We start from the raw sequence: 18,910 nt of genomic DNA, 5'->3' as shown, positions 1-18,910 counted from the left end.
AACAAGAACATCTTCACCTGGATCAGATTGCCAGACAATTCTGGGCCCAGGATGTCGGTGTGGGGCTTTCTGCATTCTCTGTTCAGAGGTCCTCTGGACTCAGAGTAGTGACTAAGGTCAAGGGGAAAAAAAAAAAATCAAACCAAAAAACAAACAAAACCACACAGTATTTGAAGAATTTTCTGTATTTTAAGCAAAGTGAGATCATTCTTACAGATTATATTAATCTAATAGTAGTGATTAGACTGCACAGCAAGCGGCTAACAAAGTTATGTCACTGTTCTTTCTTCTTATATCTTTTCCCTGTTATCCTCCTAACGCAGGCTGTTGATTTTTTCTACTGTATGTTTACTAGTTTTCTAAATTTCTAAACATAAATCTCAGTCCTACCATCTGTCCCACTATCTATTTGTGCTTCTTTTATTTTATCTGTTATCCAGACTGATTGTTCCTCTGCCTCCACGCCTCAGTAACACATGGCACTTCCCTCCTCCAATCTAAACACATTTGACCCTTTCTCAGACCTTGGCACATGCTGAGGACAGCCTCTGTAATCTTCCGAGGTGTGAATGCCTACTCAGCACAGAAAGCAAACTGCATCTCCCATTAGGAGAAGCTTGACAAGTGCTAGAGCTATCTAAGGTTATTTCCACTCTAAATTCTTTATATTCCCTCTGTACATATTTCTCTGCAAACACTTTTTCCCACATTTCCATCTGTGAATATGTCTGCTAGCTGGTTAGCATTTGGTATCTAGATGAGACCTCGCTAGCAAAAAAAAATTCCCGTAACTAAATTGTGTTTGTGTTAGTAGTGAGGCAGCTAGGCTTCACTTTCATGAGTGAGGGTTTCTGTCCATTTCAAAGAGACTGTTAGCTCTAGCCAGCACCTTGAAAATGGCCAGCTTTCTCAGAGGAGTGCAGAGCACAGCAGACTGATGGGGAAGACACCTGCAGTGTCTAGTCTGAAAGGTACCTCTACTGGAAAAATTTATCAGAAAGAGGTGCCCCAGGCCCCTGGGAGACACATCATTCAGACTGAGTAGCCCAAATAATACACACGTAGTAACACCCCCCCCCCCCACCCCCCCCCCCCGAAAATCTAGGCCAGGAAAGGAGGGAAGAGAGAGAAAAGCCAAAGAAACAGCAAAAGCTCATAAAGAATCAGGGTGTGGGGGAGAAAAAGACAAAATAAACAACAACAAAAAAAATCTAACTGGCTTGAAAAGACTGATTCAGACCAAAAGTCACTAAGCCAGAGTCTGACAGTTTGAGGTCCACTAGAAAAGCTATTTTAACATGCCCTCCCTTCAGCTTTCTGCCTCTGCTCCTGGGGGAGGTTTAAGAAATACGGGGTTTTTTTTAATTTAAAAAGAAGAAAAAACACACAATGCACAAAAATAACATTTGCCTTTGTTTCTAAACTGTCAAGACTATCAAGAAAGGTTGTCAATTTTTATTTCTCAAAAAAATTTATCTTTCCCTTTCTATGTCATTATCTTTTGTTTGCCTTTTTTATTCATAACACGGATCCAGTTGAAATAGACAACAGAAGATATGTTATTACATAATTTTAAATCAGATTCATTGTGTTTCCCAAATTTGATAAAGCAAAGAAAACTTCTCAAAGCACACAGTGACTTGAAATGCAAGGTTACATTTTTGGAGTCAGACACTATTCTTGTTACTCTCAGCAAGATCTCACATTTTAAGAGAAGTCCTGTTTCTTCCTTTTTGTTTTTTTCAGATGCCACCACAAAGATGTTTAACAACCTCTCATTATCTCAGCATTTGTTTTACTGATGAGATTGATGCTCTGCTCTCCTCAAATTAAGTTCAATTACTGCCTCCTTCCACAGTAAGATTTTTTCCAATGGACTTTAAAATAGTTGCTCTTCTGTATCTTTTTCCTATAAAGGAGGGAAAAACCTCTTTCATAACATGAGGTCTTCCTTCTGTCTATGTGAACACTTCTTTAATAAATTGCAAGGACATTATATCTAGACTACCTATTGCATGGTCAACTAAAGGTCTGCTAGTGTGGCTGGGGGGAAAACACTCAGTTTAACTCCTTCCACTTCTTCCACTGAAGGAAAGCATCATAACTAACTGAAGCAAGCACTGTCATTGAACGTGCAAACCACAAACCTGTCCTGCTCTTTCATGCTGCAAGAATCTGATTTTGTAGAAAGTGTTGCAAGCTCAAAGACACTTTATTAGATTCAGCAGCTACTCAAAGCTGGAATGTGAACATTGAAAATTTAGCAGAGTAGAAAAAACAAAAAATCATTCCTTCATTCTTTTCACCTGAACAGCTTCATCACATTCCTGTAAATGCTCCCAGTGTTCCAGTGCATGTCAAAAAGAAAAATATAAGTATCTGTACATACCATTTTAGTAGAGTGTTGATGCTAAACAATGTGTTAGTGTTCAGGACTAAGCAACTGCATAATAAACAGTGATAGAAATTTACACATCTTCAGGAATTTCATGATTGAGAAAGAATGATGTCTAGGATTAATGGTAGTTTGATCTGAGTTCTGAGGATCTAAATGTTAAGGCCAAGAATTTTACTGCCACTTTAGACAGGCAGTCATTTTGCAGAGACAACTAACCCCAAATGTGTTCTGCAAGACAGCGTTCCACGTCGTGTCATGTTCATCTGAAATTACCTAATCAATTTACCATCACAGAATGTCTAACAGCATGTCTTATAAAAATGCAAGAAAAAGTCTGAACATAAAAGAATGTAACGTTTCTAAACTCAGCATCAGATAACATTTCATTATCCATTGCTTGAACTCTCTAACCCTTTCTTTGTTGCAAGTCTGTTGCATGTGCTTAATTAAAACCGCTCCAGACAGGAGCTTATTAATACTACTTATCTGTTAAGGGAACTACCAGCATCACACAATACACAGGTCTTTCAAGCAAGGAACCTAAAACAAGATAAGTATCATTAAAGCATGCCTTTGCATGCTGTAAAAGCAATTTGTTCCTCAGAATTATTTTCCAACTTGACTTGAAAGATTAATACGGAAGAAAGTGGCGGGAGAAAAAAAAAAAAGCAAACCAGTGTTCAAACAGTGACATTGTAAAACCATATTCCTATGTCAGGGATGTGAAATAATTTATAAGATTAACATAAAAAACAAAGTACTTTCCATATGCAATAGTTTATTCACACCAGAGGACAGTTCCAGTTGTAATTCAGTGGAAAAGCTGAGTAGCTGCAGAGAGAATTCAAACACTAATTGTAATTAAAAAAAAAAAACCACAAACCAACCAGTGCATCCTATGAAAACAACAACAGTAATTTCCATTTCTAATTGCCATCTGTGATGATCCCCAGCATCTTTACAACAGAATAAAGGGCAGCAATTAGCACTTTCCAATGGTTAAAACCTATGAGCAAGATTTTGTGCTTTAAAAATTATAAAAAGTTAAAATAAAAGGATATAAATAAATTTTTCAGATAGAAGTTTAGACAGAAGCAACGTTACCTGAAGTGCCCACAGCCAGAAGTAGCTACCAGAAGTAGCATCTGTTCTCATAACTGGTCTACATACGAACTGCGACTGGTTTTACCAAACCTATAAACTTTAAAGCCCAGTCAAAGGCTGTGTAGGCATTTGAGTGGGCTCACATGGCAATAGTCAGCATTTGAGGTCATCAGGATTTAGCAGAACTGAAGTAGTATTTGCATATGGCAAAATTATTAACAGCAAGCATGAGTGGTGGTAAGTCCATATAGACAGAGTCTTAAGATAAGCCAGGATACCTTTCCCATGATCAGAGATCACACTGTGACTTATCTAACACATGGTAACCTACCAGCCACTGAGACCTGAAAGTTAAGTATATATCAACAGCTGGTCAACTTTATGCAGTTTTTTGTTCTTTCGTTTTATAAGAAGGTTTAAGCTAAAACTAAAGATGTCAGTCAAACCTAAACAAGTATCCGCATAGGGCTTACCTCAACTCAATTAGCTTCAAATCAGTCTTCCCCTAAAGAAGAGCTACAGCTAATTCAGCTTTTAACGTGATCAATGCAAATTATATTAAGAATTCTTCTTTGGCTGGAAGAGATGGCTACATGAGTCAGCTCAAATAAACCTACTCAAACCCGTTGAAACACCTGTGTACTGTAGAGCAACTGCAGATAAGGAGAGTCAGTACACATGACCACCTCACCAGATACTGCATCCTCTTCAGATGAAAAAACCTGTTGAAGCCCTGCTATGATCTTGTTGAGGAGTGGGGGGTGACAACACACAGCATGAGATCATCAGAGATGTGGAAGGGAGAGTGCATTTAAGGAAGAGAGAGAAGCAGCACTAAGACAGAGGAAGCAGTTGGCCAACAAGCTATCCCAACAGGCACTGAGCTACAGCAAGCTGGCCACTCCTCAGAGAAGTTTCTGCTCCTGAACACTTCACACGCAGACAAAACCAAAAAGTCATAGGTAGTAACAGGCATACCTAGCCAAAAACCAGCTGAATGACTGTAGGCCCTTAGAGGCTTCAGTAATGAGGGGCTTGAAATTGGGCATTTTGTTTGGTACTAACAGCAGATTTTAGAGGGGAAAAAAGTGAGACAGTAAACCCATACAACAGAGTTCTGATTGTAATTTCTGCTAGCATAACCAGTGGTGTGCAGTTCAGGCTATGCCTGGTAAGAATAAATCAATACTATTTTCCTCAGGTGTTCTGTGAGTAAATGACTCTAGAAAATACCTTGACCTTGCATCATCAATTTTTGTTTTATAGAAAGTGAGCTGCTGTCCTTAGGCAATGGCAAAATTATGTGAGGTTCTAGGATACCAAGAGAAAAAGAAGGAGCCTGAATAACAAAGGACAAAATATATTAACAATCTCTCGACTTGATCAGCTTGAAATAAAATAGCCCCAATCTACAAAAAATAATGGGTTTTTCTAGGATTTTTCAATATTTAGATCTATGTCTTCAGTTTCAGAATATAAAAGTTCTCAAGTGTCCAAATGAGCAAACTATTTCTTCCTATAATAGAAGAATTTGGCATGTAATAGATAGCACCTCCCTGGGTCAAGCAATGACACATATACACAAAAAGCTTGCAATACACATAGATTTAGCAAAATGTAAACACTTTGCTAGTTCTAGTCAAACTCTGAAGAACTTACCATAGTAAAATGCAGGTGCAACACTCTATATACAATAAAGTGCCAATCCCAGCAATATGTCTGTGTCTAAGACAGTTCTACAGTAATGTCACTGCAGTGCTCAGTAGCTGTCACAGAGTCAGCTGACTGGGGATAGGAGTTAGTAGCAAAGAATAAATCTGTGGTTCTCCACATCTTGAGAGCTCTTAATTTGTGGTTCCCACACCTCATCTAAGAAGGATGTGGAAAGTAAAAAGACTCAGGGAAGCACCCCAGGGACAATCTATTTACATGAAAATCTCATTGTGGGTAACACTTAAAAAGATGAGGGTTCTTCAGACTGCATCTCAGAATTGAAGGGGTAGTACAGGACCTGTACTATAGTGACAATAGGGCATGGTGGTCATCATCTGTTCTAATAGAAGAACTTCGCAGTTACCAAATACTGCTAATAAGAACCAGGTTCAACTCAAACAAAAGCAAATGTTTCTTCACACATGCAAGGCTGGGCTGTGAATGAAACTCCCAGGAAACGGGTACTATAGACACTAGCAGTTTACTGGAATTCAGAAAGCAACTGGACAAATTCATCAATAGCTGCCAAATAAGATGAAGATAATTTAAAAAACATCTAAAAATACCAATTGTTCTGACTTAAAAGTGTCCAAGTCATAAAAATTGCTTAGAAATTATTCTGGGAGAACAGTACCATGTTTAAGAGCTCTTAAATTCTTCCCCAGATTTTTCATCAACTAAAGGACACTGTCATTGCAAGACAGCAACCCAGAAAGACCTCGAATTGCACTGCATCCATGCTTGTGTAGGCATCTTTCTTTTTAACAAATAAAACCCTTCTAAACATGAGCACCATTTAGAGGTGCCCATACATTAATTCCATAATGCTTCACTCACTTCCCCTCTCCCTTGCCTTCCCTCTCTCTCTTTTCAGATTAAAGGAAATCCAGATGGGGTGCAAGTGCTGCAAAATGATACGAAGGTACAACAAAACAGGAGTTGTTTAGACTGAATAAAATAAATGCATTAAGGAATATGTCTCTGCTCCACTACAACTGTTGCTTAAATTAAGCCTACTTACAAGGTTGAAGCTTCCCCAAAGTTTACAGTATCTTTAAACTTATGCCAGAGCACAGGCATACTGTTTTCCTGGGAATGTCCTCTTGATTTACTGTAATTGAAGTCCATTTCTATAGTTCCTATCCCACAGAAAAATCGTGTGTACACCGATTTTGTCATATTCTTCCTCCCTCCTAAGCAATGAACTACTCATCCTTGTTTCCATCATGGCCTTTAAAAGAGTTAGCTGTGGGAACAATTCTGACATTAAAGTCTCCCTGGAGACGAAGACTAGCAGTTTTAGAAAGACAACACCTCAGCCCCATTTGACAGTTACTCCTTCCCCTGGCCACATCTCTAGAACAGGTAAGGAGGCAGGAAAGAAAACCAGTGCCATGAGAGAAAGAGAAGAAATAAAGAGGGAGGCTCTGGAAGAAATAAGTCAAGGAATATACAGAGCGAGAAGAAAAATTAAAAAAAGAAAAAGGAGAGGACAAAAAGAAAAGGATAAAAGATAAAACTTGAAAGGATGTACACCAAGCAAAAAAGGGGGATATTTTAGCAACTACATGAGGATAAATTCATTAACAACCTACGTGGTGACCATTCATTGGCTAATCAGCCCCCAGAAGAAAATAAATATAAAACTAAAAACATGCAACAACCATTACAAGGTTCTCTTGACATCCTCCTTATGCTTCAGGTCAGTCTCACTACAGGAGTTAATTATGGTCAGTCCTGTGAGATAGCAGCCTATGGCACACAGTTCAGCATTTCCATTCAGTTTAGCTTACTCATAGGACTCCAAGTAAAGTTTAATGATACCAGTTTCTCAAAATCTCCAGTCTAGAAATTAAGTTTAATCTTTTTTCTAATTATATTAACAACATAATTAACATTTCCTCTACTAATTTGCATTACTCCAGCTACATTTTTGATCCAGAAGAAATACAATCACCGGGATGCATTCATGAAGTAAGCATCAATAAATACAATGAGCAAGGCAGCAATAAATCCAAATCCAAAGAGAACAGTGAAATTCAAGAACATAAAAATGAACTCCAGAAGGATGAACTAAATAGAACAGAAAATAAAAGTCAGGTAAATAGCACAACAGAAACTCTCTGGAACCACAGAGGCAATGATTTGCACGAGGATGGTCTTGGGAAGAGTGTTGCAAAGCTTGGTGTTGCGGTCAATGGCGGCAACTCCTGTGCTGGAGTGTACTCCACACTCAATCCCGACACAAATCCAGTGAAAGAAGCCAGTGAACAAGGAATCTCCAGGCAGTCAGAGACTTCTTCAGCAAGCAATAGAGACTTTTGTAACAGATCATATAGGTCTGGCCAAGAACTTGACCTAGAGGCAGTCAGTCAGAGGAAGTCAGTCTACAATGAACCAAACAGTATTCCAGATGTAGAGTCCCAGTCTGCAGAAGACAGGACCTTTCTGAAAGAAACTGCTCTACTAGAGACACAAAACAATACCATACAACTGCCAGATATTGATTATCCCCAAAATGGCAATCAAACCAGAAACTACATTGGAAAAGACTGCTTTTCAATCAATTGTGCACATTCAGACCAAAACACTGGGCCTTCAGCAATACAAGACCAGGACCTTTGTGTAACCCTGCCTTTGCCTATGAAGGAAAGTGGTATTGAACCCTTTAAAACTGAGTCTACAAGTTTGAATGAGGGTATTACTAGTGATATCACTGCCGTGGCTGTTACCAAAGTAGCAGAGGTACTCACACACTCCAACCATAAAGACATCAATGGAGAAATTGAAGAGGAAGATGCTGAAGTTGCAGAAGCTCTGGCTGCACTGGAAGCTGCAACGGCAGGGGAAGACCTGGAAGATGACGATGAGGACTAGATGATGAATATTTCTAATACACTGGGTAAGATCAAGATTTTATTTCTGGATCTATATGAACACATGTACAGCACGTGTGGACAGCTGCTATGAGCAGCATATACAAAAGGAGTTGGGACTAAACCTCTGTCCCTTCAACTGTCTTATACAATCTTAATTCCTACAGTCTGAGGTACAGAAGTGCTCCCTTGGCTAACAGTGATACTAACACTCTGTGGAGCCAACCAAGATGGCAAAGCATCATTTTTTCCACACAGGATATTCTGCTGTACACCCACCTCACCCGGACACATGCAAGCACTTCCTTTGGTTCTGACTTTCAAGAGAGTCAGTACACACTGCATGTTCCAGATTTAGAAAGCTTCCACTATTTAAAACAGAACAGTAAAAGCCATGCAGTTAGAAACCACAAATTCTCATCATGTTAACATAAAAAAAAAAAGGAAAAAAACCTGCCCCAAAGTTCTATGATCTAATGAAGTATGGAATAAAGAAAGCAGCTTGGCTTGCACTTCACTGCAGTTACACTTGTTACAGATTATGCCTAAATGTGCAGCTGGCATTAGGATTATGACCCTACCTCCTCTCTTACACCTCCCCTGGACTTTGATACTCCAAGTGATCTGCTTCAGCTCATCAAAACAACAGAAGCCTAGTCAAATCCAAGAGAGTGGATAACTTTCTATTGGCTTATGTGAGCTGCAGTAGATCACCTAAGAATTGCACACACACCAGAGGTGCTGGAGAGGGATCAAAACTCAGTCCTACCAGTTTGGATAGATCAAAACTGTTGCAAAACTACAGCCTAAGACCTCTCAACTCTTCTGAAGTTCCAAACACGTCATTTGTCTTAACAAATACAGTTTGCAAACGTGTTGTGTCTCTGATATCCCCAGCAAGATATGTTTTGTTAATATACAGTGAGAGCCCGTGTGGGCTTCTCCCACATACAGCCTTCTCCCTCATTAAGGCTTCACTTCAGTCCATAAACTTACAGCAGTAACGAGATCAAGCTTCACAGTTTAGGCAACAGGTCTGAAAATACCAGGTGCATTCCTGGAGTGCTGACCCTTCCTCCATTCTTCACACTAGTATGGTAACCTTTTTTGGTGGGAGGGGTACAAGGAGGGAAGAAAAAGGAGATAGAGACCAACTTGGTGCTGCCAATGCACCAGAAGTTGGATCCTGACCACTGAAATAGAAAACACGTGACATTTTATATTGAAATTTTGTGTTTTCCGAGTTTGTTATAAACTCTTAATAAATTTTTTTAATCATGTAAAAGTTACAGTGGCTTTTGTGCTTTATGCATATTCTGATTGTATAAGAGTTACATAAAAGTTACACTAATCTCCTATCTCTCACTAAATACATGAAAAGCATCATCTATTTCTTTGAAACTGGATATGCTAAATCCTAGTGTAATCATTAACACACATAAGGATCAGAATATTAAGAGGTGGTTTTTGAGTAATGTGTAGATATTTACTTCTGTTTAAATGCAGAGTCCCTCTTCTCGGAACACTGGGAGATCAAATCAAGATTTCAATGTCTCAAAACATTAATGACACCCCTAGTAGCAATTAAAAGTCTCAGCTTCAAGAGAACTGTATTCAGCTACAGATGAGTAGAGAGTATAAATCACAGCGAGCCTTCATCTTGCTCCCCAAGAATGAAAATATACTAGAGAAGAGCACCCTGGACACTCCAAACCAGGCATGTCTTCTACAGGCACAATTGTGGACCACAAGACTTAAATCCTCTGCAACAAATCAGCTGGGCCACAAACATAGCATTTCTTGTGGCCCGGACCACATACAGCATTTCTTGTGGCCCAAGTTTTCATTGTCTTAAATATAAGAAAGGTAAAAAACCCCAGTGTAAAGAAATTCTGTTCACTGCATTGGAAATAACTGGTCAAGGCTTAAGAAGGTGAGGCATATGTACACCTCAAATCTGCAGGATATGGAAAGCTCTCAAAATACACCTATGAGGTATTGCCAACATTCGGACTTCTTAGCCACTATCTAAAATGCCCTGTGCAGTTTCATGGGCCATTTCATTGGTTTCATTTTTTGAGGGGGTGGTTGTTCAGGTTTTTTTATTAGAAACATGGAGTTTATTTCCCTTCAGCTCTACCATGCCCCATCTGTTTGTAAATGAGCCATTTCTCAGACTGCAGTACACTTTTCACAATAAATGCAAAAAAAATTTTTTCTTCCGAAATAATTTTTAAACACCACACACAATTTCACTCAAACGTCAGCTTTTAAATACTTATGTAGGAACCAGTTCTTGCTCAGTTCCCTCAGACACTGATGCAAGGAAACTCAAACGCTGCCAGTTTGAACAACCCATTTTGCTAAGACAATTGTGAAAGTAAAATTTAGTATCTTGAGGAAAAAAAAGTCAGTGTATTTTAACATCTTTCAAAAACTACACAGCTGAAAAGTGCACACCTTTTCCTCTTTAGTCCAGATGTCTTAACTTCAGATACCAGTCAATTACATTTCCTACATTCAGAGGGCTCACTTATAGAATCATAGAATGGTAGGGGTTGGAAGGGACTTTTAGAGATCATGTAGCCCAACCCCCCTGCAGATGCAGATGTGACCTAGATCAGGTCACATAGGAACACGTCCAGGCGGGTCTTGAAGACCTCCAAGGAAGGAGACTCCACAATCCCTCTGGGCAGCCTGTTCCACTGCTCCCTCACTCTCACGGTGAAATAGTTTTTTCTTATATTTAAATGGAACTTTTTGTGCTCCAGTTTCATCCTATTACCCCTTGTCCTGTTGCTAGATACAACAGAAGCAAAGCATAAATATTTTAGTTTTCCTTTGATACAAAAGGTATGAATGAGGGAGTTGATTGACCAGTATCTATTTTTTTTTATGCTTCTATATTTGATGTAATTCTATACGAGTGTGAAGACAAATGTACCAATAAAGAACAGGCAATCAGATGGGAAAATACTACAAGAGCTGGTCCTTCTATGAAAGATTCTGCATCTTGGAAGCTGATGTTTTACTTGTTATTCTCCAAGACAAATAACATAGCTTAAAAGGGAGATTGCAATCTTTCCATATATAAGCAAAGAGCTATTGAGTAAATTTAGCACCTACTCATTTAGCATTAGATCACCACTTGCTTATGAAGAACATTTCAGACTACCACTGAGGTTCCAGATATGACAAGAGGTGTGGATGACAGCCTAGTCCACCCAACTCAAAGAAGTTAATTATGGGGAAGGGGCTTTTTTAATGGAACAATAGAATCACCTGAAATTTGATATGGCTGAATTCTCCAGTTTAGCAAACAAAATCCTAACAAGAAAGCAGGAACCCAGAAATACCTGGAATTTATTTGCATGGATTTTTTTTTTTTTTTCCCTTTTAAATAACAAAGGCAATCGACTGGGTAAATGTTGCTATGGAGACTCTCCATCAAAGATGGAAACCTAGAAATAGAAAGTCTATAATTTTCTAAAAGATACTTAAAATTTGATTGCTTTAAAGTAATCTAAAAATGTAATTTGTATCATTATTTAAATCATTAAACAAGAAACACTGACTTACAGTAAGTCTTGCCCTTGTGCTGAATTAGTTTCAATTTCCTAAATGTGATTTAATTTTCCAACAGATTCATTCTTGCTGATGTATCACATTTTGCTAAAGGAGAATAGAATATCTCAACATTTATTAAGGCCTGCATATATGGTGTTTCAGACATTTATTCAAATGCCTATATTGTACATTTTAGTTACACTGAAACAATGAATCTTAATAGATTATTTATCTTGAATTGTAATATCTGTCCTTGTATGCAGCTGGAAACTCTAAATTGCACAAGAACATAACCTCAAAATTAAATCTATTAGAACTTCTTCAACATGCTGAATACACAAGAAAGTCATCCTACATTAAAAATGCTTCATTTTTAAAGGAAGTTTTATCAAGATAATTGTTTCAGACATCGTGTCATTCTAGGTTGCAGAATACCAACATCGTACAATGTTTAAGAGTAATCGTTAGAAGTAGATTCAGACCTTTTCACTGTTTTTTCCAACACGAGCTCCCCTTGGCAAAGACAGATTTTTAAAATTTTTTTTCCCTTCATCACAATGAAATCAAAACAAACTCCTCAGCAACCTCCTCGGCCAGGTTCTCCAAATTTTATGCATTCACATACACAGCTAGAGACCCCAGTCTCGCTTAGCATCTTAGGGAGGTTTGTCTTTAAACTTTCCTTCATTTTGAACCTTAACAATCATTTTCAAAGCCTCTGATTGGGCAATCCTTGATTTGCACTAGTTGGATAAACAGAAAACAGGAAACACTGCCTGCACCTACAAATGATCCTACTACTAACTGAACAATTCTGCTAACTCTGTACGACATGCTTTAGGACTTTTGCCATTTCTAACAATAAACTGTTGAAATTTTAGAAGCTAAATGTGCATCCTGGATTCCATAAAAGATTGAAATAGTTTATAGCAATTTTATGCCTTCACATAAGCAGCCCCAACCTTTAAATTTTTTTATTGAAAAAAACAGTTTTGTTGACATGGTTTAATTCAATTTCACAGCAGAACTTGAATAAAGACTCTCCCACTGCCCACTTCTTCCTCCTTTAGTTAGGGAAAAGCAATATTCTCTTGTACATCTTAATTCAGAGAACAGGATTCTCTCAATGAAGCAGAGAAGAAAATGGCCATCTCAATTTTGGTTTTAATCCAATGTTTAAGTATAGATCTCAAGCAGTCATCTCACAAGCATCATGAACAAAACTATGGAGGTTACACCATTCCCTGCACTCAGTCTTGAAATTGTAGATTAAACAGGACTTAACAGGTTTTTGCTCTACTTCATAATTCAATTACTGTACATTCCATCTGGAAAACACTTTATTCTGTAGAGAAACAGAAAACAAACAAGTTTGTCAGGAAATATACCACTCCGGTATTATGTCAGGTTGTACATGACTTCAGCACGGAACCAATCCCACAATAAAACCATGTCACATGAAGGCTGCAGTTTCATTTGTTTGCTCATTGAATTCCCTTCTATTTACTCTGAGATAGAGATTAACTTCATTTTTATGAGGATCTAGAAACAGGACGGAGCAAAGCAATACCTTCACCTAGTGACCTTAACCTCAAGCATGGCCAGATTTTCATCAATCTGTGATCACATGTGCTGTCTCCTGCTCTTAACACTTGGAGTCGTACCCAATGATAGCAAGTAACTTACCTTTCCTTCCTTTTGCATAAATCTAGGTAACTGATAAAGGCAAGATGACTGCAAAGCAAAATGAATGTATGAGTGAGATGAAAACACTGCTTAAGTATTGCAGAAACAGTGCAGGGATCTGGCCAAGAATGAAGGTTGTTTCCATCTTGAATCTCAATGTTGGTATCTAAAAAAACAAACTTGTATTTTCCTTTAGTTCTCATTTGAAAACCTCTTCTAGAACCAAGATCTTACAGACAATGAACTTACAGACATTCCTCAGATTATTTTTTCTGATGACTGTATGGAAAAACTAAGATCTCTGCTGTCATGGTTTCAGCCCAGCTAGTAACAACCAAACCACAAAGCTGCTCACTTGTTCCTCCCCACCTGGGTAAGGTGGGTGGAGAACTGGAAAAAAAAGGTAAAATCTCTTGTGTTAGAGAATTAAATACAGTATTATGAAGAGAGGAAAAAAAATCAGCCGTTAACAAATGGTAAAGAAAGTGAGCGAGGCCTAATGTAACTGCTGACTGCCCAGAACCAACACTCACAGTCCCAACAGAACAGCCACAGTTCCCACACCCCAGCCAGCTCCTCTCTATATCCCGAGCATGACAGCAGCATGGTGTGGATTAGGCTCGTCACAGCCCTCACGATGTCTGGTGAAAACTAAGCCCATTCCAACCAAACCCAGGACACACACAAATCTCCGTATTTCTAATACAATAACTGTTATATGAAGAGACTTGGCTGTGGTCAAAAGTGGTGCAAGTTTCTCCAGAACTGAGGAAATACTACAGACTTTTAACCCCCAAAATCTGAGTTAGGGAGATAAAAGTGACACAGGAGTTAATCTAACATGTATACAGCATATTTTGCAGAACAACGCCTCTCATTTTGGTTATTGTTAGCTTTTAATTATTAATCTCCTGTTTATGCAGACTTGCATATGAACACTCATCCCATTAGCATCTGCAAAAAACAACTGTACTAAAGATCTAACATTAATCAAAAATCAAGACAAATTATCAAAAGCCCTAGAAAATAATACACGTACTCCACCCTGAGCAGGAATTACTTTTCCAGAGTCACACATGAGTGTTAATCACTGCCCGACACACACCGCTATTGTTTTGCCCTACACCACACAGATCCTGTTCTTCCTCTAGGCTTTGATTAAAAATTTGGCTTAGGGAGACATTTACATTGCTCCTTTTAATCTCTGTGGCATCTACTTACAGGCCTCGGACAAGGCCCAGCTCTGCCCCAGCCCCATCAACCTCTTCCCTTTCCTCTCCTGGGGGACACAGGAGACCTGGCCACTCATCCCCAGGGCAGAGCAACACTTTTGTGGAGAACTAGTGAGGCATCTCAGATCTCTGATTAACCAGAGCTTCTCAAATTTTATTTTTTATTTTTATACTTACACACACTAAAAGTTTTGACTGATCAATAAAAGCTTCAATAGCTCCCTCTGCTGACAGTATATACCTATTTCAACTGTTCTGTACAATACCTGGTGGCAGCAGAGAGAGAATCACATTCCCGTCTCTCTAAGCATAAACGTGTGTGTATCTGTGTACACACACAGAGCTACATAGAATCCTTGACAATTAAGCCCTGGGAAATACTTTGGGTATTGTTATTTAACACTCTCCTAAGATTTCTGCTTTTTAAGAATTATTTTGACTGTAAATCAAAATAATGAAGGCCAGCAGTTGAATACTATTTTCAAAAGACCGAATTTTCCCGTTATCTTACTCAATATAAACATCAGACCATATTACCTGAGTATCTAAGCTGGACATACAGTGAAACCCATGGAGAAATGGATAATTTTTTTTTACAGTTAACAGACAATAATTGGTCTCAAACAGCTGCTCCTTTACTATTAGTACTATTTTTCAGTCTTCCTCCCATCTTCAAAGTCTGCCTCCTATCCATACCTGCCCTTCTGCCACCAGGTATCAGATAGGTTAGTGTTTCACAGTGGCAAAAATGCTGTTCTGCTGCATGCTGACAACTACGAAAAACTGACCAAAGCAAACGCTCTCTATTCCCCATGACCACCATTTCAACATCACTGACACAACCACACAGTACAAGGGTGAATGCTTCCCTGCTGCAACACTTAACTCTGCAGCCCAGAAGAAACAAGATTGAGGTTACTAACTGAAAATAGTCCAGGAAATGACAGCTAACAATGGAAGCAGAGAGCAGAAAAAAACAATAATTAGAGGGTTTACACATTCAAAACTGAGGGGTTACACTGACAGAAAAATACATTTGCCTTCGTACAAAGATGGCTAAGCTGTAGCTAAACTTGATGCCATTTGTGTTTGTGCACAGATAGCACTAATACAAAATCACAGAATCATTCAATTGACCTTTAAGACCATCAAATCTGACCACTCAATCTAACACCACCAAGCCCACCACAAAATCATGTCCCTCAGCACCTCATCTACATGTCTTTTAAGTATCTCCAGGGATGGTGACTATCACCTCCCTGGGCAGCCAGTGCCTAACAACCCTCTCAGTGAAAAAGTTCTTCCTAATGCAACTTGAACCCATTTTCTCTTGTCCTGTCATTCATTACTTGGGAAAAGAGATCAGCTCCCATCCTGCTACAAGCTCCTTTCAGGTAGCTGTAAGAGTGATCATGTCTCCCCTCAGCCTCCTCTTCTCCAGGCTAAACAACCCCAGGTCCCTCAGCCACCCATCAGACTTGTTCTCCAAACCTTTCGCTAGCTTCATTGTCCAGCTTTGGACATGCTCCAGCACTTCAATGTCTTTCTTGTAGTGACAGGCCCAAAATTGAACACAGTACTTGAGGTGGAGCCTCACCAGCCACAAGTACAAGGGCACAATCCCTTCTTTGGTCCTGATGGTCATACTATTTCTGACAAAAGCCAGGATGCCATTGGCCTTCTTGGCCACCTGGGCACACTGCTGGCTCATGTTCAGACAGCTCTTGATTAACACCCCAAGTCCTTGACTGCTGGGGTCAGATCCAAGAACAAGATCCAACACTGAGGCCTGGGGAACACCACTTGGAAACCAGCCACCAACTGGATTTAACTCCATTCACCAACACTCTCTGGGCCCAGCCATCCAAGCTTTGTGCAGCTAGTTTCTCCAGGAGAATGCTCTGGGAGACAGTGTCAAAAATACAATTTAAGAAAAAGATTTTCAGTTAAGACACAACTGGCCAACTCTACAAAGACTTTTAAACTGACTAGGACAAAGCAAGTCTAACTGCACGTTCAGAAACAGGTGGCTAAGCACTACACACAAAATGGGCTCTGGACTAAGGACTATCCATGTCACAGTTGACCTGATACGTCTTCTTACCTCTACTAGCAAAATATGCCACTAATCTGCTCATACCCTGCCATCACAGATAATTCAGTGGTTGCTTCCTTGATCAGCACAGACCATTTTCAGACCTTGCCAGCACATCATCTCACAGGCTTTTGCCATCTTCACGCTTCCAGCGCTACAGGCCCGGTATCTCTTCTACCTTTTTTTCCTCTGAGAGTTAGAGAAGCAGAGTCCTACTTTCCCTAACAGCTGTTTCATTTTCCTCATTCCTCTCACTCTTACATATTTTAGTATTTTCACCTCACCAGATGCTCTTAACCTACCATGAACACAGTTCCAAGGTTGATTAGGTGCCTCACAGTTGTGTGCTGTGTGATAGTTCAGAAATCTGCCAGCCTTGCCACAGGTGGTACAGAGGGAAGATGAATAGTGCATCCAGAGCAAGAAATACAATCAAATTAAGGCAAGAGTAATTAGACTTGCAGCACCTTATTGCACACATCTACAACTGGAAAAAAAAAGAAAAAAAAATAGAAAACAAGATAAATGGAAATTGCATCTAGCATCTGCCAGTACTTTGGGCCTAACTGCAAACTTTCCTCAAACAAAATTCTTAAATATAGGACTTCACAAAACATAGAAAAGAATCTAAATGCATCTTTATCTGGCCAAGTCTTACATGTTCTTCATTAATATTAGATAGGCAAGACTTAACCACTGTTGTCTTGGTTTTTCATTAGCAGTAGTATTACAAACTTACCAGAGCAAAGGAAAGAATAAGCCTGAAGCGCACAGAAACCCTGGCTTAATAGCTACACATTGATTTGCACCTGAAACTGCATCTAGAGCACAGGTGGGAGTACTTAACATCTGTTCAACATTCAGGAAACTTAATTCCTGAGGAGAGAGTCTCATATCCCAACTCAGTAGGCACTTTCAGCATAACCAAACCCGAACATATTACGTATTCTCCTCTCATCTACAGATCAACATCTCCTAAAAAGGCACTTTTTAACCCACATCATTTGGTAAGAGCATGCAGTAAGGACAAACCCAATTCATTTGTAGGAAAGAAAATAAAATGACCAAACAACAACAACAAAAAAAAAACCTGACACCCTTTTCTCCTGTCTTTTCCATCATGCCTTTAGAGCCCATCTCTCCCCTTCCATGTCTCTTCAACAAACAGCCACATGCCTGCAGCAGGCCCAAGAAAGCCTCCCATTCCCAGATATATACATACATGCTTCAGGAGTACTGGAGCCTGGGTTTATTTCTGCAGAAAGTGCACACATCCAGCTGCCCAGAGGGGTTGTGGAGTCTCCGTCCTCGGAGGTCTTCAAGATCTGCCTGGACATGTTCCTATGCGACCTGATCTAGGTGAACCTGCTTCTGCAGGGGGGTTGGACTAGATGACCTCTGAAAGTCCCTTCCAACTCCTACCATTCTATGATTCTATCCATCCACATACTAGGAGTACACAAAAAGCATTTGTACTGTAGCTTTTTTTCTTTTTTTAAATCAAGAAAGTGGGCTGAAACAACATTCTTTCCACAAATGACACACAAAACACTTAGGAGTACATGGGAACACACACAGCACCAACTTTGTCTAGGTTTCTGTATCTGTGAAAAATGAGACAGTTTAGAAAGAAAATGGCAATGAACTACCAAGTACACTATGGCATGATTTTCAATGGAGATTGTTTATAAAGATTCAGAAGTAAGTGTAATGCTTTAATTCTTACCATGTTTGAAAAATGTATCAAGTGTGTGATCTGTGCTCTTTACAAGTAAAATTAGATTTTATTACTGGTAAAAGTAGTTCAGTTATCTGTACTGCTACAAGCAGCATGAGATGGGATCCTGAATTTTGGCATAATACTCTACTAAAAACTAAAATGTCTGCATTGGAGAAAAATAAGTATTATTCGTGACAAAGTTTCCACCTGGAAATAATTCTCCACATTTTTGCAAATTTCTCTACATCAGTCCAGTTATAACAGAGTTTCTCAAACTTTAATACAGCAATGTCCTTTTATTTCCATATAGGCACATATTCAATAAAAACTATGTATTACACAATTACAATCTTCTATCCTTATCCCTTCTGGCATCAAAGTTTATTGATTAGTTACATTTGCATTTCATTTTAATTTCAATATAAATCTGAAATTGTTACTAAAAGCATTAAAAAGTCAATGAAAAGAGAGCAGGGGGGAAACACTAAGCGAACAAGTAGTAGTATGATACATTACTCT

The 18,910-nt window shown here is 39.0% G+C and overlaps 1 protein-coding gene across 4 annotated transcripts in view; it reads left to right on the top strand.

Annotated features, from left to right (window-relative positions):
- The window catches only part of C3H4orf19 (chromosome 3 C4orf19 homolog), a 42,787-nt gene extending 32,521 nt beyond the window's left edge, over positions 1-10,266 (top strand). The window contains exons 4-7 of one of the 4 annotated variants that reach the window (XM_061994077.1): positions 1,747-1,857; positions 5,881-5,960; positions 6,090-6,137; positions 7,141-10,266. In XM_061994077.1, coding sequence (XP_061850061.1) covers positions 5,953-5,960; positions 6,090-6,137; positions 7,141-8,092 — 1,008 coding nt within the window. In that variant the 5' untranslated portion in view covers positions 1,747-1,857; positions 5,881-5,952 and the 3' untranslated portion in view covers positions 8,093-10,266. The remainder of the gene's footprint in view (positions 1-1,746; positions 1,858-5,880; positions 5,961-6,089; positions 6,138-7,140) is intronic. The other 3 variants (XM_061994076.1, XM_061994079.1, XM_061994078.1) reach the window with 3 other exon arrangements.
- Positions 10,267-18,910: the final 8,644 nt, after the last annotated feature.

The sequence above is a fragment of the Colius striatus genome, chromosome 3 (genome assembly GCF_028858725.1).
Source record: "Colius striatus isolate bColStr4 chromosome 3, bColStr4.1.hap1, whole genome shotgun sequence".
In the NCBI taxonomy this organism is placed as follows: Eukaryota; Metazoa; Chordata; class Aves; order Coliiformes; family Coliidae; genus Colius; species Colius striatus.
This window is presented reverse-complemented; position numbering and strand designations above follow the sequence as displayed.